This window comes from Megalops cyprinoides, chromosome 25, assembly GCF_013368585.1.
Source record: "Megalops cyprinoides isolate fMegCyp1 chromosome 25, fMegCyp1.pri, whole genome shotgun sequence".
Classification (NCBI taxonomy): Eukaryota; Metazoa; Chordata; class Actinopteri; order Elopiformes; family Megalopidae; genus Megalops; species Megalops cyprinoides.
The window spans coordinates 1,982,562-2,006,096 of record NC_050607.1 but is presented as its reverse complement, the minus strand read 5'-3'; the positions used below and the strand labels follow the sequence as shown (position 1 = coordinate 2,006,096).

General features: G+C 47.5%; 3 protein-coding genes across 3 annotated transcripts; 1 reads left to right on the top strand and 2 right to left on the bottom strand.

Annotated features, from left to right (window-relative positions):
* The first annotated feature begins 855 nt into the window (after nt 1–855).
* Nucleotides 856–4,361, top strand: LOC118771638 (prolactin-like). The gene is made up of 5 exons (XM_036519646.1): nt 856–914; nt 1,139–1,358; nt 1,646–1,753; nt 1,878–2,057; nt 4,164–4,361. The coding sequence occupies exons 1-5, from the start codon at nt 856–858 to the stop codon at nt 4,359–4,361; spliced, it is 765 nt and encodes a 254-aa protein (XP_036375539.1).
* Nucleotides 4,362–7,791: 3,430 nt separating this feature from the next.
* Nucleotides 7,792–12,687, bottom strand: dbx2 (developing brain homeobox 2). The gene is made up of 4 exons (XM_036519645.1): nt 12,420–12,687; nt 11,055–11,150; nt 8,591–8,775; nt 7,792–8,067 (listed from the first exon to the last, which is right to left on the bottom strand). Exons 1-4 carry the CDS (start codon nt 12,685–12,687, stop codon nt 7,792–7,794), a joined length of 825 nt encoding a protein of 274 aa, XP_036375538.1.
* Nucleotides 12,688–19,282: 6,595 nt separating this feature from the next.
* Nucleotides 19,283–20,791, bottom strand: szl (sizzled). The gene is made up of 4 exons (XM_036519754.1): nt 20,514–20,791; nt 20,192–20,361; nt 19,859–19,951; nt 19,283–19,593 (listed from the first exon to the last, which is right to left on the bottom strand). The coding sequence occupies exons 1-4, from the start codon at nt 20,789–20,791 to the stop codon at nt 19,283–19,285; spliced, it is 852 nt and encodes a 283-aa protein (XP_036375647.1).
* Between the last annotated feature and the right edge of the window lie 2,744 nt (nt 20,792–23,535).

The window sequence follows — 23,535 nt, the reverse complement described above, 5'->3', positions numbered from 1 at the left end:
TACTGTACAAATAAATAATCAAAAAGAATAGCTTGGGTGTCAGTGTTTATATGGTTTTTGCTATTTTGAAGCTGGAATTTCTACAAAGACAGATAGCTGTAGCCTGCAGTGCCTGAGCGAATGAAGCTGCCGTTTAACCCCTGATCCTTCCCTGGAGCTGAACTCTGGGTGCACACTGCTCCTTCATTGGGAAGTTGAGCCGGGTGAGGTCACCGCTTCCAGAGGGCCTCTGTACGCATCAGCGGTCGCCTAACGCGACAGGCGAAATGCCGGCATCGCCTCTGGAACGCGTGCCTTTTCGTAAAATAGTCTCAAAAGCAGTCTGGATGCATATAACTGATACTGCTCTTTCCTTCCTTCCTCCCTTCCTTCCGGATGACAGCTTTCCTTCCTTTTGTAAAGTCTATGCAACATCTAGTCCTGGACCAAACAGGAGTGTAGAGGATTGGCTCCTCCCAGGTGTGATTAGGTATTCAGCGTTATTCTTCACACATCACTTCGCTTATGAGGACATTGAGACAAATCGCTTACGTTCATGCATCTGCACAGCTCACATAAACCTCTTTAACAGAGAGGAACAGTCATCTTCAGAGCCAATAAGGGATCAGTCAGGAGGTAGTAAGTGTCACAGACCGGTGAAGACAGTGGGGCCATGGCTAATATTGCTTGATTAATGAAGTTGTGGTCATTATTCTGTGTTGGGAGAGAGTCAGCGTGAGAGGATGGCCATGTCCTCAAATCCCTCATCCTGTCTCTCCGTTGACGCCGCCCTGTTCCGCCCGATTAACGATGGCTGCTCCAGGGGTGTGAAAAATACGTACATCATGATCCCCATCCGCCGAAGACACGCTGAACATGACGAATCCAGCCTGCCCTCCCCCTCCGCACCCCCCGCCCCCTTCCCATGTGCCCATGTAACCAATGCAGTCATGACAGATGTCTAAAAGTCCCGCTCGCCTTCAACTTCCAACATTCGCCGAGTCGCCTGACACCGAGTAACGACGAGCAGGAGAAGCAACTCGCAACTAACAGAATGTCAGGGAAAACAAAGCAAGGTACCGCACAGAGCTGGAGTTTCCAGATGAGAAGAAGTCTGCATGCAACAAAAGAAAACCAGATGAGTGCTGATTTTATTCAGAAATAATCTTTTTATTCCCTGTGACTTTCCTCTGTCTGCAGTGTCTGTGCTTTTCCTCGTCCTGATGTGCCTCGACCTTCGCGTCCGGGTTTTCTCGGTGCCCATCTGTGCCCACGGGCACGCGGGGTGCCAGCTCCTTTCCCTGGCAGATCTCTTTGACAGGGTCATCCAGCACTCCGCCCGCATGCACGGCCTCTCCAACGACCTGCACTCAGAGTTTGTAAGTCTTTACCTTTTCTGCGCTCCTCATTCCGAAGGCATGGTTTCAAATGCTTGGGCTGATGCTTTTATGGTGAATGTAACAACAGTAGCATCGCATGAAAGTGTTTCTTTCCGGCTGTTTTTCACAGTAATGCGTTAAACATCTTGCCATTTTTAAGCTTGACATCGTACCTGAATGTTGCTTTGTACGTTGGATGAGCTTCTTTCTCAGCAGGTGTCTGGCTATGAATGTTTTCCCCTAATTTTTTCCCTGTTTTTGGTCGTTTTGTCCATCCTTTTCCAAAGGAGCAGTACTTTTTCCCGAGCAAAAATCAGATCGGCAGAGTCAACCGGAAGTGCCACACTTCCAACATCCTCACGCCGAACGGCAAAGAGAATGCCCAGAGACTGGCCGTGAGTATCCCTCTCTGCTCGTCCCGCCCAGGGGTTGTGAATACGGTACATCTCCCTGTGTGCACAGGCTGAGTGTATCCACACGCCCTCATCCCTCTGCCCCCCCCCCCCCCTCCCCCCGCAGAGGGAGGAGCTGACGGAGGTGATTCTGAAGCTCCTGGTGGCCTGGAGAGACCCCCTGTCGCAGTTCCACCAGAGCATGGCACGGCACGACGACTTTAATGGCTTCAGCAGCAACAAGGCGCTGGAGATGAGCGACATGGTGCACGAGCTGAAGAACGGGGTGGAGAAGGTGGCCGAGAAGGTAAGAACCCTGACCTCCACCCGTATCCGCCCACACACAGGTGCACACTCCCTCAGGTGCACACTCCATCAGGGGGATGTGAATCTAACTCCACTGCATGCCTTGCTGAAATGGATTTATCGAAAATGCAGGTCATTTGCACAGTACTGAGTTATTCTGAAGCACCATCAGTGTGCCTTCTAAACTGATTTATTTAACATTCAATTTTGCTATCAAGAACTTAGCTACTGTAATTTGTTTATATTTAAGCTGTATTCTAGTTTAAGGGTACACTTAATTAAATGCATAAAATTTAGAAAAATTGATTCAGCATGTTTGTCAAAACTCCTAATAAAAATTGCTCCAGGATACAAAATATAATGAGTGCTTGGATTGTTTACTGTTTGTGCTAATCAATAGGATTTTACCTTAAGATGCAATTTATTTCAAATCTCAAGGCTGAATATTGCACTTAGAGCTTAGAGAGGCGGGCAGGTCTACAGTACAGTAGAGATTTCTCTAGGTGATCTATGATGTTTATTAGGCACAGTATTATTATAGGTGTTTTAGCAGTTTTCTGCCAGCAGATACATACAGAAACATATTCTGTGCAGCAACTGCAATCTTACAAAAGACATTTAATTCATACTCTGATTTAAAATGAATGCAGGCAGGTTTCACCAAACCACAGCAGGTGACACACAGTGTTGAAAGTGGTAGAAAAATTTCCCACCACCCAGATTGTATGATGGGAAAGTTAACGACTGGCGTTAAAAGCCAGTTTAAACGGAGAGATTATCCGGCTGGGTTTGCAGACGGTGCAGCAGGGGACAGCGCAAGATCAAACTCGAGCGGGAAGCGCAGACAGCAGGAGGGGATTGGGACGCAGCCGCGGGGGTTGAGTCTGAGACAGAGGGGGAGCTCTGAGGCGGAGGGGGTTGAGTCTGAGACAGAGGGGGAGCTCTGAGGCGGAGGGGGTTGAGTCTGAGACGGAGGGGGAGCTCTGAGGCGGAGGGGGTTGAGTCTGAGGCGGAGGGGGAGCTCTGAGGCGGAGAGGGAGCTCTGAGGCGGAGGGGGAGCTCTGAGGCGGAGGGGGTTGAGTCTGAGACGGAGGGGGAGCTCTGGGGCAGAGGGGGTTGAGTCTGAGGCGGAGGGGGTTGAGTCTGAGGCGGAGGGGGAGCTCTGAGGCGGAGGGGGAGCTCTGAGGCAGAGGGGGTTGAGTCTGAGGCGGAGGGGGAGCTCTGAGGCGGAGAGGGAGCTCTGAGGCGGAGGGGGTTGAGTCTGAGACGGAGGGGGAGCTCTGAGGCAGAGGGGGTTGAGTCTGAGGTGGAGGGGGAGCTCTGAGGCGGAGGGGGTTGAGTCTGAGACGGAGGGGGAGCTCTGAGACGGAGGGGGAGCTCTGAGGCAGAGGGGGTTGAGTCTGAGACGGAGGGGGAGCTCTGAGGCAGAGGGGGTTGAGTCTGAGGCGGAGGGGGAGCTCTGAGGCGGAGGGGGTTGAGTCTGAGGCGGAGGGGGAGCTCTGAGGCGGAGGGGGAGCTCTGAGGCGGAGAGGGAGCTCTGAGGTGGCGAGGTCAGTGAGAGGTGATCAGTTCGCTGGCGTGTTCTGTCCCTGCCTCTGATTGGCTGCACGTCCCACTCACCGCGCCCAGTAGCTGGCAGGGCAGGACACAGACACCACGGAGGGTGTTCCCACAGGAGACCCTACATGAGAAAAGCGCTGCCAGCCATGACAATCTCCATAGCCAACAGATATATTGTGTCTCATTCATATGCGTTTGGGCCATGTGTCGGTTTGCTGTGTGGGCTCCAATGCTAGCTGTGGACTGTGTGGGCTCCAATGCTGAGCTGTGGGGTGTGTGGGCTCCAATGCTGAGCTGTGGGCTCTGTGGGCTCCAATGCTAGCTGTGGACTGTGTGGGCTCCAGTGCTGAGCTGTGGGGTGTGTGGGCTCCAATGCTGAGCTGTGGGCTGTGTGGGCTCCAATGCTGAGCTGTGGGCTGTGTGGGCTCCAATGCTGAGCTGTGGACTGTGTAGGCTCCAATGCTGAGCTGTGGGCTGCGTGGGCTCCAATGCTGAGCTGTGGGCTGCGTGGGCTCCAATGCTGAGCCTTGTGTTCCTCTCCCCGCAGATGCAGCTCCTGGGGATGATCAGTAACTCTCTGAGCGGGGTGTCCTCGGCCGAGGCCCTGCTCCCCTCCCCCGCCAGCGGTGAGAGCCACTCCATGAGCGACTACGAACTGCTGCACTGCTTCCGCAGGGACTCCAACAAGGTGCAGAACTACCTGAAGATCCTCAAGTGCAGGATCGTTCCTGAGCACGGCTGCTGAACCGGATCCCAGGGCAGGATCGTAAAACCGCTGGCGGTTGGGAAGCTTCAGTGTCAAAGGAGGGCAAGAGAGATATTCTGACGTACATTCCTCTTCAGTTTTTGGCCAGATTATCAGATATTTAACTGCATGTCCTCTCAAGGCTCATTTTCAGTTTCAGGCCCCTTGGCCACAGCTGTGTTTTAGTTTGCAAAGGGCTGACCGACAGGCATGGGTTCCAAGCATGACAGCATTTTCTTCAAGCCAGCGTTTTTTCACTTACACTTACACTGACAATAATGAGTGAGAAATACAATTTCCGAATAAATTCATGTTTAATCCAGCAGATTTATGTATCAAACTGATCTTTTTGTTATTGAAATGTTTAGTTCTGGGGTGAATGCCTGACAAAGGGAATCCATTGCATGGAACTAAAAAGGATTGAACTCCAAATTTGTTTAGGAATTTTGAACCTTCATGCAATAAAAGGGGTTTTTTTCTAAAGGGTACATACAGCACACCAGGTATTCAAGAATACCAAACAGCTTGATTGACAGGCCCATTTAAAACAGTGTGTCCACAGGTCTGTCACTGTGGACATCCTCATTTTTGTAGAAGAATCCTTGTTCTGTACACTTCAGTATTTTCAGCTGCCATGCTGGCCCCTCACACATGCACACAAACCGTAATGTGTCTGTTCATGAATTTTCTAACTGAATGAGGATCGGGTGTCTCTAAGCATATAATTGCACTGAGAAATGTTGGCTTCATCATTGAGGTGATGGAAACTTTTAAATGTTACCTTCAGCACTAGAGCCTTTAGTTTCACTGTATCATTTGAAGTCTTGTTTTTACCTCAGAAATGTGTCTGATGGTGCTTCTAGTGTGTGACCTAAACCGTGTTCCTTCTGATGCTTAAAATTAAATCAAATTTTAATTTTAAACTAAATCCAATTCAACCCATAGCCATGTAGCATCCCTTATGGATAATATGGTCCAGGTTCCCTCAAAGACAGTTTGGATTGTGCCCCCAATTTCTCATTGTCCTTTTGTCCACATATCTGTTGCTGAATTGTTCTCACTTCATTTGCATGCTAATCACAAACTTGCTGTGACGAGATTATCTGGCCAATTGCTTCTAATATGGAGGCTCAATCCTGTCTGGTTGTATGTTGACAGTCTGCGTAGCCACAGTGGCGGTCTCACAGCAGGCACGTCACCCCAGCATATTGACCCCACTTTAAAAGATGCGCTACGTAACTACGGTGCCCTACTGAAGCGTAACATCAGGATTGCACTCAGAGCTGAAGATTAAGGACATACCCACAGGCAAGTCTGTTTCTCCGTGAAGCTCCTATCAATGTGTTCCAAGACTTCATGCACTCGAATGCACACAGTTCATGTGAGGTAGACCTGCTGCATGGAGGATGCCTGATGAAAAAGCTTTCTGGCCGACTCTCGGTGTGTCACATTAAACTCTGTGAACTTCTCTTTTGGGTGGAATCAAACTGCATTCTCATCGGTTTCTCTCTGTGCCAACTTGACATTAATTCCCTGCTACACTGCATCGATCTGTTGTGTCGCTCAGAGACGTGATCACCAACGTCAGATTCACACTGCTGCGCTTGGTCCTTTTATGACATAAAAAATAATAAAAAATCAGTCTTGAATAAAAATACATTCACTGTGATTCGCTGACTTGGTTCATAGTCCTTGTTGTGTTTAATTTTGCTAAACTAAAGTCTTTATTTGAAGATTTATTGTGTTGCAAACAAAACTACACCCAGCTCTGTGCTTTTCTTTATAAGAGAATTCATTAAATGTAAAGAGAGAGAGGGCTGAACAAGGAGAAAGCATGAGTCTACACCATAGCTATGCAGGAAGGAAAGCCAGACCATGATCAAAAAGCTGACGTCTGCAGTCCACAAACACACCTTTACCGGCACTGTAATAGACATGCAATGAAATATTTAGAAAGCAGGTAGGTGTTTCAGCTAGCACAGGATTCACCAAATCAAAGTAGTCCAGCTGATTGTTCATACTTGTTTTCATTGTCATCTTTCATTTGTGTATATGACATCAACACTGTAGGATTTTTAAGGATGTTAAGTCAGTGGTGACCAATGAATGAAAATCAGACTGTAATGACTTCAAAAGCAATCATAGTCAATAACAAAAGCAAATTACAAATCTTTGAATAGAACAGAATTCAAAGCCCCAGTGCTTTAGTAGTGAAAAAGGCCTTTAATATAGCTATACAATGTACCTGAGATACACGCAGGTGAAGTTACAAAACAGAAATTATAGCACTGAAGGGCAGTCTGCCTGCTGGGCACAGTAATGGAGATCCAGGTTAAACACTTTAAGGGCCATGCGCCATGGCAACAAGAACAGAACCTCGGGAAAAGCCCCAGTCTATCCCAGACAGGCATGGTTGCCATGACACCTATCAGCTTGAAAACTGCCTTCAAGAGCTCACTTCCACAACATACGAGCATACAGTCCTATCGCCACCCAGCCAACAAAAGCAATTAGAGGCTGCTATCAAGTACAGACTGTAAGTGTTTGCTTATGAATCAATTTTAAAGACAACAGATTGTCTGTTAATTACACATAAACTATTGTAATAAGCATTTTAATTACTGGATAAACAATAAGCCATGGTTTGGAGTCCAGGTCAGTGCTTTATTTCGAGCTTTAAGCACTTGAAGCAGGTCTGTTTATTCATTTCTTTCAGCCCATCTGTTTGTAAGTGCTGGTAGATACAGCTCTCAACCAACAATTAAAGTCATAGAAAACCTTGGAATGTTAAATTGATTCAGGAATGCAACGTGAGTTAAGTGAGTGTTAATATCATTTTAGGTAGTTTGGAATGTCAAAGAAACTGCTGTTACCATGAGCAACATCTGGACTGGAGCGTGCAAATGTTTTGCCAGATTGGTTTGGAGCGTGTGAAGTTCCAAGATTATATATATGTATATTTCTGTGCAATTACAATTTCATGCATGTAATTTCCTGCAGAAATTGTCTAATTTTAACTCGGAAACATGGGACACATAAAGTACATGAGAAGGTTTCCGCTGGTTTTTGTACTGAGTGGATATGAAACACGGGCTGCAACACCAGCACAACACGGTTCTGCAAGCTCAGGTGGTGTGTGCAATACTGAATCTCTTCTCTGTGAGGCTGCATTCATCATTAGAATGACTACTCAGCTCACATTAGAATCACTACTGTACCTCACTTGTAATTCGCTTTGGATAAAAGCGTCTGCCAAATGAATAAATGTAAATGTAAAATGTAACTACTCTTATAGTGGGACACAGAGAATCCTCATTATTTGTGTTAGTGGTGTGTTTTAAATCCACTGAGCAGTCAAAGGCACGGCCATTGCAAAGAATGGAGGCCTCTCCACATCATGCAGAGTCAAGTTTCCATATAGTCATCACCCCTAGCTGAACAGCGAATCGTCCATCTGTGGAGGCAGGGTTTGAGGGTCTGCCCCTTCCTGTAGCGGTTCAGACTGTGCGGCCGGGGGCAGGGCAGTGTGGAGCAGCTGTGCTCTCTGCTCGTCCCTCTTAGATTCCAGCAGGGGGCGCTCCAGCACCTCCAGGCTCCCCTGCTCACTCCTGGGGAAGAGCTCCTCCAAGGAGGGCCGTCCGCAGAGGGTCTCCCTCTCCTTCGAGTTCCTCCACTTCATCCTGCGATTCTGGAACCAGATCTTCACCTGAGGAAAAGAGGGGGAAATAAGCAGACCTTCGCAAACACACCTGGGGAAAAGAGGGGGAAATTAGCAGACCTCTAAGAACACACGGCTACTCTGGGTCTGGAAAGAGCCACTGCATCTTTAAGACAGCAGCACTGGAAGCACTTCCGAGACAAAAACTCAAGCTGAAAGCCCAGGCACGAGTGAGACCTCTCAACAAAAGTGAGCAATGATGTCATGCACCCCTGCCACGCTGCAGACTGTTGAGCAGGCTTGCGTGTGGCTGAGTTTTTCATGTGGCGTCTGCAGACAGGCCGCGGGCGGTGGTGTCTGTGGCGAGCGGAGCGGTGCTGAGGTAGAGCCGTGCGTGTGAGCCGGGAGATTGGCAGCTGTGCAGATTGGCCCGGCAGCCTGGCACGCTGCTGTCTCAGCTGGGAGAGGAGGCTGTGTCAGCAACGTCTGCTCAGACGCACTCACCCACACTGTACCTGGGACGCTTTCAGGCTGAGGGGTAGCGATCAGAAAGAGCCACGCCACACTGTACCTGGGACTCTTTCAGGCCAAGGTCAGCCGCTAGCCTGCTCCGCTCGGTTTTGCCGATGTACTTCTGTCTCTCGAAGGTCCTTTCCAGCCTCCTCCTCTGCTCCTCAGAGAAGACGGCCCGTCGCAGGATACCCCTTCGGGACTTTGGGCTGGAGTCTGGGGACCAGAGGGTGAGCCCTGCTCCCTCTGCGGGGTCAGAAAGCATGTCTTACATCAGAGCAGAGCCAGTGAAAACAGGAAGTGATGTAGCAATAGGGCCATTAAATTAAACTATATTTAGTGCCATCAACATTCATCCTTACCTCTGCAGGTGTCTTTTTAATTAGAATAAAGGCTTCCAGCCCAGAAGTATTTTAATGACAAGATAGATCATAGTCCTCCCTTTCTTCCCTCCTTTAGGACCATTCAGCCGCTAATAATGTTTTCCCGTGAATCAGAGGTCGTTCACCCCTAACCAGCTGCCACCCTCGTGGTTTTATTTCAAAATTATTTCTGCGTACTGCATTCTGTTACTGAGGACCGGCCTGATCTTTCCCGGTAGTCAAATGCACTGTGAAATGTGGCCAGTGTGATGGACTGTCCAACTGATTCTGCTTTTATGGAACATAAATCTCGGCTCAAAGAGCACGTCAGACTGACCGTCATCCCGCCAACATCCTGCCAACATCCCTCTTCTCATCTTGCTGCTGATGTGTTCATATGAGTACCTGGGTTTCCATCAGCTTTGTGTCATGGGCCAAAATTCCCATTACTGATAATCTGAGATGAAGGTGTAATAGATCAGAATCACTGTCAGAAACTAATTTAGCAAATTATGCTAAATTATGTTCAGCATAAGTTATGTTTTTGCTTTTATTTCATAAATGTTTAGTGTGAATTTCATCGGGTGCCACGCAATGTGAGACACTAAACGATAAACAGGCTGTGTTAAATTCATTTGTCAAAATTAAGCATGAAGCGTGGAATGTTGTGTTTGAACGGCTCGTTTCTGACACAGAGAAAAGCGGCCACAGTCCTGAGGAGAGCAATCCCACGGTGCCGAGCTCACGGATGCATGCGCAACAAAAGTCAAGTGCAACAATTTCCCCGGCCCATTGACCAGCGCCTTTTAAACCTGTACGACAAATCCGCAAGGGAACGGCACACAGACCCCCTCTGGGGAGCGCGTAAGGAGGTTAGTCACGCTCCCCATCCCTCCTCTTCACTGCGGCACCTTCCACTTAAACGCCCGATTAACAGGTCAGTCACGAGACGGGGGTCTATCTGCCCCGCTTAACGCACCCGACCCCTGGGGGCCTGACAGAGGGCCGCCTCTTTCAGGCCCCCGCTCCTCCGAAAATCTGCCCCCCACGCCGGAGCTTTTCATTTGCAGGTAGGCAGGGCCGTGCGCAAGATGAGCTGGAATAAGTCTATAAAAGTCACTTTCATTGACTGCTTTATGCGGCAGTCAGCAGCCTTTAAATGGCCGGGAGGGAGGGTGAAGGACAGGAGAAAGGAGCCGAGCTGAGAGCCTGGCTTTCTGCGCGCACAAAGGGTCCGCCGAACACACACACACCCCCGCGGTTGCCGCGGTGAGGGATGGCGGCGAGGTCGCGTGTGGCTGAGAAGAGTGAAAGTGGCGATTGGTCACGGGGCGGTCGGCCATTGTTGGGCATCCCCTCGCGCTGTGGGAAAGTGTCAGACTGCAGGGAGCCCCTCGGGGCGCTTCGGGGTGCTTCCAGCCTCTCCCAGCTCTAGCGTGTATTGCCTCACTTGTCAGGAACTGGCGGACTAAGTAGCCTGGCCCAGAGAGTCTGCAGATTCAGCAGTGACAGCAACTGACTGCTAACACATTCCCTTTCACAACCTGAGGGAATGTGTTTGTGATGTAATGTAATGTAATGGTTAATCCTAATATCACTGAAAAAAATTAGATATTTAGATATTGGCGGTACATGCAATATACAAACATGTCATTTACATGGTAAAAACAGGGAAATGTTGACACACTGCAATTAAAACCACACATTTGTAAGAAGTTAATCCCATTATCAGGGTCATTAGCAGTTCAGGCACACAGAGGCAGCAGGGAGGACTCTGTGTCCATGTAGCTACTAAGGCTTTTTACTAGGCATTGTCAGATCAGACATTCCCCCAGTAAGCCATATTAAGTTTCTCTGAAAGTCAGAGAAAATAAAGGATATTGGTAAGGAAATGCTGTTGTGGTTGATGTTTATTGTGAAGTGTTTTGGCAGAAAGCAGAAGGTGAGGGGGTCTGAGGAGAAATGGTAATAAAGGCACCCCCTCCATGCCCCCTCCTCTCCACATGATAAATTGGCATGAGCATGATGAATGTGGAGCAGGGGTTTATGGGCGAATTAGCTCTCTGCCACCGCATGTGTAATCAGCTCTTCAGAGCAGATGAAGTCCTGCCACTCGGGTTTAGAGGAGAATTCAAGCATTGCTGATGAAGCATAAAAACTTACTTGGAAACACAGTGGAGGGGGTGGCGGGGGGGTTGGACCCACCGCAGCAGGGCAGGAGTGGGGGGTTCGGGCGTGGGGCGCACCCCGTCAGCAGGGCTGGGGGGAGAGAGTGTGGGTCAGAGAGAGCCGGGGGGGGTACAGCATGCTCCAGTCCTCTCTGTGCTAAGACTCAACATGTGCCCCCCGCAAAACTAACCCATTGAGGGGAACCAGTGAGCTTATAGACAGAACAGACTGGGCTGAACATCTTGTGGCTCAGCCGATCACTAGGATACACAGTGACTTCACTTTAGTCCATTTCTACACTACAGGAGTGTTTAGAAAATTATAACTGTTGCATTTTCACTGTAAGAAATTAGCCTCTCATTTTCGTTAATCTATAGGTGGCTAGGCGCACTTTCATATTAAAGGAGGCGAGTATGTGCACTAAGACGGTAGATATAGAGATATATAGAATGCAGTTAGCACAATAAATGCCTCTGAGGTAATTCAAACATCGTATAAAGTATTTGTTGTACAAATGAGCGAGTAATGAAATCATAACATTTGAAGTTAGAGGTACATTATGTTGTTCACATTAACAATTTTTAATGCTGTAATTTCTGAAGAATACAAAGTACAGAAATGTATATATATATTTAAATATATAAATGTCACAGTTTCCTTTCAAAGTGTTGTCATCTTATAAAGTATTATAAATATAGGAGACATTTTTGTTGTACTAATTAACAAGTAATGAAATTATAACGTTTGATATAAATATAAAGTACAACAATGTATATATAAACACACACACACACATATATATTCATTGTATACATATATAAATATCATCATTACCACCTTTGAAAGTGCTGACAACAACAGGCATTTTCCTACTAATATAAAGTGTGCAGCAAAGAGAATGATACGAACAGATTATTTCATGTGAAAGTACTGCACTGGGGAAATGCACAGGCATTTTGCATTGTTGTTGAAGTTGCTTTGAAAACTGTATTCAGCAACATGAGAAATAAATTCAATGAGCATGTAGTTTTTGTGATTTAACAGCTGTTTCAGAGATCTCCATCCACCTGTTGTAATTCGAGTGAAACTTAGAGTGACACACAGCTCATACAAGCATACAGGCAGTTTGGTGAGCTTGCTTATGGCATAACTAAAATGGCACATGAAAAATGCACTGAAACATTCAAGGGCCATATTTCAAATCAAATGTTGATTCACATGGTATATATGTTATACACCAATAAGAGATTTATTTCAGCCGGTACCTTTGACACCAATAATAATCATATTGATAAAAAACAGGAAGCATAGCCGATGTTCTGTGTACGGGATTTGCACGTCTACAGATAGGTGTCTTACCTGTGTGGGGCTGTGGGACGAGTCCTTTGGCCTTTGTGTGAAGGGAGCTGCGGTCCCTGGGGGTGAGGTTTGGGAAGCCCCACCCTGAGGACCTGCACAGCTGCAGAGGCAGAGGTGTCCCCAGCGAGGACCCCAGCGAGGACCCCAGCCGGGATTCCCCGGGTCTCAGCAGATTGTCAATGAGGAAGCTCTTCCCCGAGCTGCCGAAGCCGGCGGCCGTGGGGGGACGCCCCGCCCCGGCCCTCTTCAGATCCCGCGCGGGAATCATGCTGCCCCAGACTCCGGAAGGTTCCTCTCCCTGCTCTCCCTCTGCAGCCCGGACACCCGCGGGCTCATCCGCGGGTTCGGAGCGCTGGAGACCTCTCCGAAGCTAAGCAAGGCAAACTTCGTCAAGTCCGGCAAAACAAAGATTTGGTCCCCCCTCTCCTCGGTTTTCGCCGTGTGCAGTAGGTGCCCTGTGATTGGCCCAAAGGCTTTAATGTGATTCTCAATTCAGATAAGGAGAGGGCAGCTCTGACGGGCAGAAGGTGGGTCCGGTCCATTCATTATGTCAGCGAATGATGGACACCACAGACAAAGGGCTACTGACTCTGCCAGCCAATCACACTGCTTCTGCAGTAAATAGCTGTCTCCTTTCTGTGACTATCTTGAAGGTTTCTTTTGAATGAGCTCTATCAACATTTGAGAGTTAATGTGCTGCGTGAGAGAAAAAGCTCAGCCTGCCATCTCTAAATTGTCAATGTGAACTAAAAGTGCAAGCTTTGAATAGTGTGTTCTAATGTATTGTAAGTCCCTTGAATTAGCACATTTGTCAAATAAATAAGTAATGCAACTATATATTTATTATAGTATATATATATATTTATATATTTATTAACTCTGCATGAGCAATGAAATTTTTAAATCAATCAAATGACCACATGGCAAGTTAATATTACCTGTTACAAATTTTAATGAATGGTTAGTAAAGATATGTGAAAAACTGTATAGAGCATGTGCTGAAAATATACATTTTATTTGGAAATCAGTGTGAATCCAAATTTTTTTGTTCAATTGTGAAATTCACATTTTGATCACAACATTGACTGGGTCTTTAATTTGTGTTAATATAACTTGTTCATCACATACGACAGTGTGGCAATTGAGAGAATTACATATTATGTATTATGATGAAAAGGGCACCTCAGAGTCAATGGGATAACTTTATTTAATTCAGCCAAAGTCTGCAACCTTCAGAGAGCACTGTAGTACTAAAATAGATTTTTTTGGCAGCTAACAGATCATTCAATTTCAGTGGGCACAAATGGTTTCATATTAACAGAAGTATGAGGCAAATATGGTCAGACAGATCATAATAAATCACACGGTTATGAAAATGGAATCCTGAAAAAGATATGGATTCCATGCTTTCAGTGTGTAGCACATTCTTCTGCTGACCCATTTGTTTCTTTTGTCTTGATGAAAGACATTCAGTAACGTTGCAAAGCTTAAAACAGGTGAAACAAATACCAGCAGTGTTTCTTTTTTAAGTTTCCATACATTCTTTTTTTCTGGAATCCTTTTGACATTAAATCTTTTTGAATTCCTATTTTTGCATTTTTTTTTCCAAAAGTGTAAATGTTCGTTTCATTGTGAAATACATGATGCACACCATGCATTCATTTCATTCATTAAACACAAAAAATGCTATATATGTGTGTATATGTATGTATACATCTCTCAAACACACACACACACACGCACACACGCACACGTACACACATGCACACGCACACACGCACGCACACACGCACGCACACACACACACACACAGTTTAAACTTGCATTCCCTGGAGGAGAGCAGGAGACCGTATGCAATGACTGCTGCAGGTTATCTTGTCAAAATGCATTACAGTTGTTTTAGAAGTTTTAGATTTCGCTTCACTGTGCATGGATAGTTCTGGGAATCCATATTAGTAATGTCAAACATTAGTAATGTTTTTAATGATTCAAATTTCCAGTGGGTTAGGGATGTTACTTTCAGATGCTTGGATCCCTTCTGGTTATTACATAACTGTGTGTAACACAGCAGTAAAATTCACTAGCCGATCATTTTGGCTATTATACAATGTGTGCGTATCCAGGTGACTGAATGCACCATAAATGTACATTTTAACCGATTATATAATCTATGCAGTTGTTTCACTCGTGATGCCAACTACTGATCATTATTCTTGTAGATCATAAAGCAATAAACACGCATATCTGTACAGGAAATTGATTTCACACCAAAGTAATGTACTTTTAAAGAGGGGCAATAGTAACAAACCACCATTTGCAATGATTCAGCAACACAGATACAAAACAGTGTCACTAGAATTCCTCCTCACTTGATCATAGGTCTCTTTCAGCACACACCAGATCAGCAACACACATACTTACCAAGCTGCCGTATAGTTCCCAATGTGACACGGACATCGTTTGTAGGCCCAGAAGTCCACATGCACACATTCCATCTCTGAAAAGGTCTCACTTCCTTTCAGCAGTCAGACTTTATCACATCTCCTCTGTGTAATTTGTTCAGTTTTGCTCAGTCCCTTTGAATTTGAATTTGAATTTGAAACACTCTTACATTTGAATTTTGCATTTGAATCTGCTATTCCAGCTCGTTGGCATCATGGCATGTGAATCAACGCTAATGCAGTAGAGCTGAGAGAACAGAAGCTCTGCAGCTGAACGTGTGAAGCTCTCACGCTGGGTGTGACAGGTACACACACACCTGTCATTCCAGGGCATTTTCTCTCACGCTGCCGAGCTGTCACACTCCGCAGGACGGACATGGCCGCTTCCCTCATCGGATGCACTGACACCTCCTGCCCCCACCTCACCTCCCCAGCCTGTACACCTGTGACACGTGCTACAGGAGGTCATACTTTCCCAACACATCCTCTGTCCAGGATGTGATCTAGTGTCACTGCCTCGCATAGTAAAAACGACGTAACACACACCTTAAACATAATGTTAACACTTAAGCCAGGGTGGCACCAGGCTTTTCCTGCATGACATTAGAAATGATAGTTTTTGCTGCATGTGGTGTGAAATATTGTGAATTACAGTGACATTTTCATTTTAGGAAGTATGTAAATGCTCCAGATCAAGGCCCATGTGCACAGGGGTTATAGTCTCTTGTTCCCGCTGACAGAGGCCCGTCCGAAGCTCCAGGCTGGCTCTGAACCCGAGCTTGGGTGCTCAGTTAAATATCTGTGTCCAATGCAGTGTTGTAGCGGTGTGACATAAATTAGCTGCCACGCTGGTGGTCCCCCCCCCCCCCCCCCCACAGTGCTAACGATGCCCTGATTAATAATGGAGAGGCCTGGAGATGCTGATTGAAATGCCGGGGCAGCGCAGCACGGTAAACAGGCATGTCCAGGCCGGGGGGACGGGGGGACGGGGGAGACGGGGGCACCGCATGCTGGGCATGGAAATGAGGCCAGACAGGCCGGCCCTTTGTCCGCGCGCCGCAGAGCCAAAGGTGGCTTGTAATCAAACCCCAGCTTCCTCTGCGCTTTTGGAGAAACGCTCTGCCCTGCAAATGTGGAACTGGACGCTGTTCTGTCTCCCCTTGTCATCTCCCCGTGTACTTTAAATGCGTGTTTCCTGCCTTCCCCAGTAGGTCCCTGGGTGCCACGGTGATCTCATCTGATGTGGGGCAGTCTCAGCTTGTGGAGGGGATTTGCTATTGAGAGCCATCAGCAGCCGTTCAGTGGGAGACAACTTGTGCTACAGTCTGATTTCCACACACAACATCGCACTGACTTCACCAAAGGCATGTGATCTGCTGCCTTTAGCAGGTTTCTGTTCTGTTTAACTTTAAACAGACAGTTTTTTAAATTAACTGTTTTCTGCTACCGATTGTTGGATTTTAGTTCAAAATTGCTGTGGTAAATTTCACATGAAGGTGATAACAAGAAATAACTTTAGCTGTTATTTTCAATAAACTCCTGCCATGTTAGGTTAAATTATTATAGGTGTCTGTGTTTCAGAGTGAACATGATAATATTCATACACGCATTCATACTCTATTCAGCTTCAGGGAAATACACAAAGCAGCAAACTGACTGGAATAATCTTAATTAGGTGCTAAGTGTGAATCTATGGCATTAATAGGATCACGTGTGAACTTTCATTGAGTCAAAGCTGGGTTTCCAAACGACCTGAACTGAGGCATGATAATTAGCCTATTGTGACTGCAAATTTGTGGATGGAAATTCTGGAGCAGGTTTAAGTGAATCCTTTTCACAGATCCTTTTGTTTTGTCTTTAATGGAGAGAAAATGGGGTCCCCCTATTCGGTGTGCTGCTAAAGGCCCACTCAGAGGAGCCACTGAAGCGGCATGCTTTTTCGCCCAGTGCACTAAAGCACCCCGCTCCCCTCCGCATTGATATTCAGCCACTTGCACCTCATATTGTGCGCAGTCGGTCAGCCCCCGTGAATGGGGGGACAAAGCGGGGCCCCCCTCCCTCCGCCCCCCCGTGCTAAACGGCCACTTTGAGCGCTGGCCGCGCCGCGGTGCGGGCGTTTCCAATGCTCACCCCGCCATTGTGTTTCTATAGAGTCGTAATGAGCTGCCGTGAGGAGGATGAATGTGCCGGACCTTTCACGCATTGTCCCCCGCGATGGACTTTACGCACGCTGCACCCCGCACAAAGGCCAGCCGAGCACAGCAGCCACAAAACCTCGCCTTACCGCCGGGACGGTCGACAATGCGCCGGGCCTCCACACAGGGAAGAAAGGGGTGCAGAAAACAAACGCTCAGCTTAGCCTATAAATGCTTGTAGGGCCTTTACACTGATGCCTTTGTGGATCCCTTCTGTTTCCCTCACTGTCTGTTTAGCAATGAGGCTTAAAGAGTCAACTGGTCCTCCTCTTGTGCAGACGCTTTCATGAGACGTGTATCACTCAGTGAGAACTTTGGGGGTGTATGAGTCAGCTTTGGGCACACGGTCTGCCGCAGCAAGCTGACACGTGACTCAAGAACATGATCATGATGGCAAGAGCAACACTCAGCTTGGATGTCAGACGGCTTAATTTCTTCTTTAACCTCGTTTCATTCTTTCAAATTAAAGTGAGCAGTGAGCTGTGAGCATACTGTGACCGGAAAGTGGCACAGCCTGAAGTTAATTACTCATTTTATGGAATTTCGACTTCTGTCTTTGCATGATGAGATTGACTTGGCTCTGAAATTCATCAGCACTTTGATACCGGATATTTCATTTTGCTGTCTGGGTAAAGTCATGCTCCTTCACCCATTCTGCCATCTAGTGGTAGTTTCCTGTGGTTTTACATTTGCTCACCATAAGAGCAATCTGAAAGATGAAAATGTGTTCTTTGATAATGCTACTGGAAACTCCGTTATCGGTGCTATATCACTGACTAATATAGTATTGCAAAATTAACAGAATATAGTATCTGTTGAAGAATATTTGGTCTTGTCATACACCATTTGACATGGTAAGTGAGAAAAAAAGTAAAGAAATCACAGTACCTTCTGGCCACTCATGGTGAAACAAAGTTTCAACCTGTCAACACTGAAACATTCATTCTAGATCTGAGTCTGCTTAAATTGCGAGGCAGACAGATTAAGATTAAATGGGGGATGACTTGATCCCTCAACAAAGGCAGACATATTAAAGTACACAGCACATCACAACTGTGCAAAAACAGAAAACTGTATCAGCATCCTCAGCACGACATTATTAAATTACATTACACTATTGTCATGTAGCAAATCCTCTTATCCAGAGCAATTTACATAGGTTTTTTTTATTTATACGGCTGAATATTTACTGAGGTAATTATGGATTAAGTACCTTGCCCAAGGGTACAGCAGCAGTACCCCAGTGGGCAACAAAACCAGCAACCTTTTGATTATGAGCCCTGCTCTTTACCATAACATTACACTGCCGCCCAGTACTAACACGGTGGACTGGCGCATGTGCTGCTTGGTGCGGGCTGGTGATGCCTGGCCTGTTCTGCCTCATCAGATGCAGTGCAGGTCTGTCCTGCTGTTTTTGCCCTTTCTTCTGGGTCTAAATAAAACCCAGTCAGTGTTTGAAGGTAGGCTCCAGAGCCCAGCCGGCTCGTACGTCACTGGGGTGCCATTTGACATTTGGGAGTCCCTTCTGGAACTCAAGGCCTCTGGCTCTTCTCTCTCTTCTAAATCTGTCCCATGCGTAACTGCGGCTAGCAGCAGGACACATATTCTGGAGAGGACCACAATCTCACAGCATTGTCATATTACACTACATGATATCAGCAACCACTGTGATAGCTGTAAAATGTTGCTGTTTGGTTCCTTAGATTCCAGACTAAATCTATGTCTGTTAATGTCTCCAAAACAAAGGAGACAACTGCTGAGAAAAATGTGGTCAAGAATTTGTTTTATTAATGTTTTTTACTAACATTATTATTTAACATATATTGCAAACACAACTGACTTATCACACAAACATTTTAAATACACCATCATATGAATAATAATATTCTTTCCATTTTATTTTATGTTAGAATCTTAATGTACAATTTTCCAAGTCCGTTCACCCTCTGCTCTCCCAGAGTCAAATGGATGAACATAGCTGCCTGTGTGCAGCTCCAGGTGACCAGCGGAGGGGGCTAGAGAGCTTGTTGGAGAAGCCAGCTCCAACCTTGCAGTACTCTGGCCCTTGCTCTCCCGCTGTCCAACCGGAGCTCAGTGCTTCCCTTGCAGCGCCTCCTGTTCTTGCACCTGGAGAGAGGTGTGCAGTTCCTCGTTGCCTGTGGGCCGGCTCCTCTCGCAGGCTGCAGCGGGAAACCTCGCCATTATCCCTTCCAGTCTAAGCAGCAGGTCAGCACTTGTGCTGCTTCCACTTGCGGGTGGCGAGGGCGATGTGGGCGTCCTTCTTGTGCCAAGGGAAGAGGCGGGTGAGAGCCAGCGTGCCGTCGGGCCGCACACGCCCGGTCAGGAGGTAGAGCTGGGCGCGGCCGGGCGGGGCCAGGGATCGGGCGCAGCTCAGATTGATGAGGAGCCACTGCTGCAGCAGGTTGCGCGTGGCGTAGGGCAGGAGAGGACCCTGCCGCACGAACTCCACCCGCCCCTCCACCTCAAACTCCGGCTGTCCCAAGGGAGCCCGCCGGCGGAGCAGCTTCACTTTAATAGCTGCAAGAGACAGACAGGGTGTGAGCTGCTGTAGAAACACACACACACGCACACACACGCACACTCACACACACACACACACACACACACGCACACACACACACACACACACGCACACACACACACACACACACACACGCACACACAGACACACACGCAAATACACACACACACACACGCACACACACACAGACACACACGCAAATACACACAAACACACACACACACACTGCACCATTGACACTGCAGAAATAGAAGCACGTACCAAAGTCACTGTGACAGAGGGCATCCAGCACCTTCTTCAGAGAGGGGAATTCCTCGACTACTGGGCAGCTTTGGCACGCAGGCTTGGGCAAACCTGAGACAGAGCAGATAGGACAGGTCAGCTACACTCCGCCTAAAGGTCGACGAGCTGAAACTATATGCAGGAACTGAAAACCGTGCTCTCATTTTTCTCTTTAAGATGCAGCTCTGAGCTTTTACAGATTTTTAGAGATCATTGATCCAGCATCAGAAGTGATTCCTGAGATCTGGGTTAATGTTGTTCACTCACACACACAGTAACAGGGCCTGTATTGAACCAGCAGGGGAGACTGACCTTTAGAGAGGTGGCTGACGTGCTTGGCAATAGGGGACAGGCACATGTCCTCCTGGGCAGGGAAGCGGTCACAGTCCAGCGCCTCTGGCCACACCCGTCCCTGACAGGCCAGCACAGGGGCACAGCTGTCCCTCACTGCCACACACAGGCTGCGGCAGGGCTGGATGAACCTGGGCACAGGAAGAGACAGAGACGGTCACACAGTGAGCACAGTCACACAGTGAAACAGACAGAACACATCCAGAGGAGTGAAAGCAGTCTTTGAGCGTCTCTGCACAGGAGAGGAGGAAGAGGGAGAGAGCAGGGTGGCGTAGGGACTTACGTGTCGAGGCAGACGGGGGCAAGCAGGGAGCAGAGGAAGGTGGCGGCCTGGGGGTGGCAGCCCGTCTGCAGCAGGGGCCTCCAGTCCTCCGAGCGCGGAACCACCTCCCGCTCCAGGCTGCTGTGGCCCAGGAAGTTTGGCAGCCGCATCTCGCCGTACCCCACGTCCTGGCACACGCTCATCTGCGGAGGGATGGGCACGCAGCGTGTGGTCTGGCCCAGGTCGAAGGCCAGGCCGGGGGTCAGCAGAGCCAGGGTGAGGAGGGTCAGGAAAGCCATGGTTCACACGCAGGCGGAGGCAGCGTACAGGCTGAGGCAGCGTACAGTCGGAGGCAGCGTACAGGCGGAGGCAGCGTACAGGCGGAGGCAGCGTACAGTCGGAGGCAGCGTACAGGCGGAGGCAGCGTACAGGCTGAGGCAGCGTACAGGCTGAGGCAGCGTACAGGCTGAGGCAGCGTACAGGCGGAGGCAGCGTACAGTCGGGAGGCAGCGTACAGTCGGGAGGCAGCGTACAGGCTGAGGCAGCGTACAGGCTGGCGATACTGAAGCACCCAGTGCCTCTGCTCACCTGCCCCTGCTATATATACAGCCAGCCCCGCCCACCAGCCCCCAGACATCAACGGCCCTATCAAAGAGTCCGAGACGAGGTGTGAGGCAGGAGACAGCTGCCCACTGCCTCCAGGGGCCCAAATTAAACACCCAACGCCTCCATCACCTCTAAAGCTGAGATCCATCTGAGAGATTTCACTTCAGAACCATCATAACTGGTCCTATCAAACTGCTGAAAGTGCTGTTGCTTAAAAGCACATATCAATCATATTATCAGCTACATATTTTTGTGTTATATATACTTTTAGATAATATACATGCATAATTACCTCATTTTGAAATCAATTACAGTAGATTAACACAGAACATTTTTCTTACATGCATGTGTATACATTATGAATACTCATACAATTAAGTTTGTACATTAACATTGTTTCTTGGGTTTTGTGCACAATATTACAGAGATTACACATAGTTCTAAGATTACTGAAAGGGGTGACATGCACACAGGCTCCGTGGGTTTGACTCTGAGGTCTGGGGTGGGTTTTTGGAGAGTGCGTGTCTGCGCAGACAGGGGGAGCAGACACCCAGACTCCCCCAGGATGAAAGTGTCTTTCATGTCTCCACCTTTGCTAATTTGACAGCTTCCTCAGAGAGAGTTCCAATTAGAGCACAGGTCCCATTAGCAGAGAGCCGTCTGTAACTGACTCACCTGGCTTTGATGTGAGACTCTGTCTGGATTCATATTCAAACTAGCAAACACCAGCCTGGTGCTCTACCCTCTGCACCCCCAGGACTCCAGTCACAGGGATAATGCAGACATCCAAAGCTGGGCATTCTGGATAGTTTGTTTTACTATTCCCATTACATTATTGCAGCATTATTAGACTTTAGACCAGGTATAGACTTCACATCTGTCTTAAAACAGATGTGTTTCTATATTTTTTTAGATATTATTGTGGACATAAAATTACCACTGACCTGGCTGAAATGCGCATGGCAGCAAATTAGTGTCCGTCATATTAAATATATTAGTAATTCAATATCGCATAACAAATTCTATTTCAAAAACATTTACTGCTTTCCAACACCTGCCAATTCAGACAGATTTAAGAAGAACTAGTTTAATAGGTTAGGGTGATATTGGGACAACACAGAAAGGCAATGAAAAGATGTAAATAAAATGTCAAAACTGTCTGTAAGGCTGGAAGGCAGTGCTGTTCCACACATGTATCTCCCTGTAACTTTGCTGCCAACAGAAGATTTAACGGACAAGAGTCACTTCATGGACACTGCTGGACAGGAGGGCTGGAGTTCTCAGGCTCACTGCAGACTCATTCAGATCTGCTTCTGTAAGGCATGCAGACTGTGTGTGTGTGTGTGTGTGTTTGGGCTGGAGCTATTAGCACCATTCACATAAACTCTCCATCTAGACTCTCTCTCCAACAGACTCCCTGACTGCAGGGCCCCACAGCACTCAGCTGCTTCGGCAATCTGAGTTTTCTCATTTCTCTTACTCAGAACTTATATTTTTTTAGAGGAAAGAGGAAGATAATGTCGATTCTGTCTGTCTCCTCAGCTAAACTGTGCAGATTGTTGTCACGGGAAAGCTGTGATTGATTTTGGAATGTTTACAAAATCATTTCCCACCAGGTATGCTACTGTAACAGGCTACATTTTTGCTGTTGTACTGGCTTATACTCAGTGTTAGGTTGTGGGTGCTTTGTGTTGAATCTCATGTTGCTTTTCTGGTGTTGGTAGGGGAAGATGGGAATTTGATGTTGACTTTTAATAATGTGTGGATGGATGGCAGCACATTCTATGTCTGTTAGCAAACTGACAGGACAGACAGACAGACTTGACATTTCGGTTACAGCCCACCCCAGCCCCTGTCTGGCTGCAATCTCCCGCCCTCCCTCCCTGGTGCTGTCCCGGCCCTGTCTCCACTGTCCCGTCCCTAGCCCAACGGCCCTTTACTGCCCGAGGAGTCTACCCTGCGCTGGGGGCGGGGGATGGGGGGGAGACGGGGATTAGCGAGGGGGACTAACAGGGCAATTAGGGTCGCAGACCAATTTGTCAGAACAATACAGCCACACATCTATCCAGCAGTTTGTCCCATTATCGCCAGGAGACTGTTTTTTTTCCTAATAGCCCACCAGACCCCCCCACCCCCCTGGGCGTTTGTGTTGTTAATGGGGTGCCTGCTACTGTCTCCTTACGGGATCCAAGCACCTGTATGCTGCAGAGCAAAGAGGGCCTGTCACTGCAGACTTCCATCTACAGAATCACTGCAGAGTCCTGTTATCTTCCACTGTTTTCCAGATAAATACCTTTGCATAAAGATACTGTCCCATAAATTTACAAGCACAGCCGCATAATGTCCAGGGGATAGTTTACCAATAATAAAAAAGGTATGGTTCTGTCTTAAAACATTTATATTGCGATTCCTATTGTATAGCAATGATAGAGGCCTT

Bases quoted from the DNA above. Each gene is read 5' to 3' on its own strand.
- LOC118771638 (XM_036519646.1), top strand. From the start codon at position 856: ATGACGAATCCAGCCTGCCCTCCCCCTCCGCACCCCCCGCCCCCTTCC. The intron at 1,754-1,877 runs GTGAGTATCCCT...CTCCCCCCGCAG, and splicing joins AGAATGCCCAGAGACTGGCC to AGGGAGGAGCTGACGGAGGT. The intron at 2,058-4,163 runs GTAAGAACCCTG...CTCTCCCCGCAG, and splicing joins TGGAGAAGGTGGCCGAGAAG to ATGCAGCTCCTGGGGATGAT.
- dbx2 (XM_036519645.1), bottom strand. From the start codon at position 12,687: ATGATTCCCGCGCGGGATCTGAAGAGGGCCGGGGCGGGGCGTCCCCCC. The intron at 11,151-12,419 runs GTAAGACACCTA...CTCTCCCCCCAG, and splicing joins CGTCCCACAGCCCCACACAG to CCCTGCTGACGGGGTGCGCC. The intron at 8,776-11,054 runs GTAAGTTTTTAT...CTGACCCCGCAG, and splicing joins CCCCTCCACTGTGTTTCCAA to AGGGAGCAGGGCTCACCCTC.
- szl (XM_036519754.1), bottom strand. From the start codon at position 20,791: ATGGCTTTCCTGACCCTCCTCACCCTGGCTCTGCTGACCCCCGGCCTG. The intron at 20,362-20,513 runs GTAAGTCCCTAC...TCCTGTGCCCAG, and splicing joins GCCCCCGTCTGCCTCGACAC to GTTCATCCAGCCCTGCCGCA. The intron at 19,952-20,191 runs GTCAGTCTCCCC...GCTCTGTCTCAG, and splicing joins CGTCAGCCACCTCTCTAAAG to GTTTGCCCAAGCCTGCGTGC.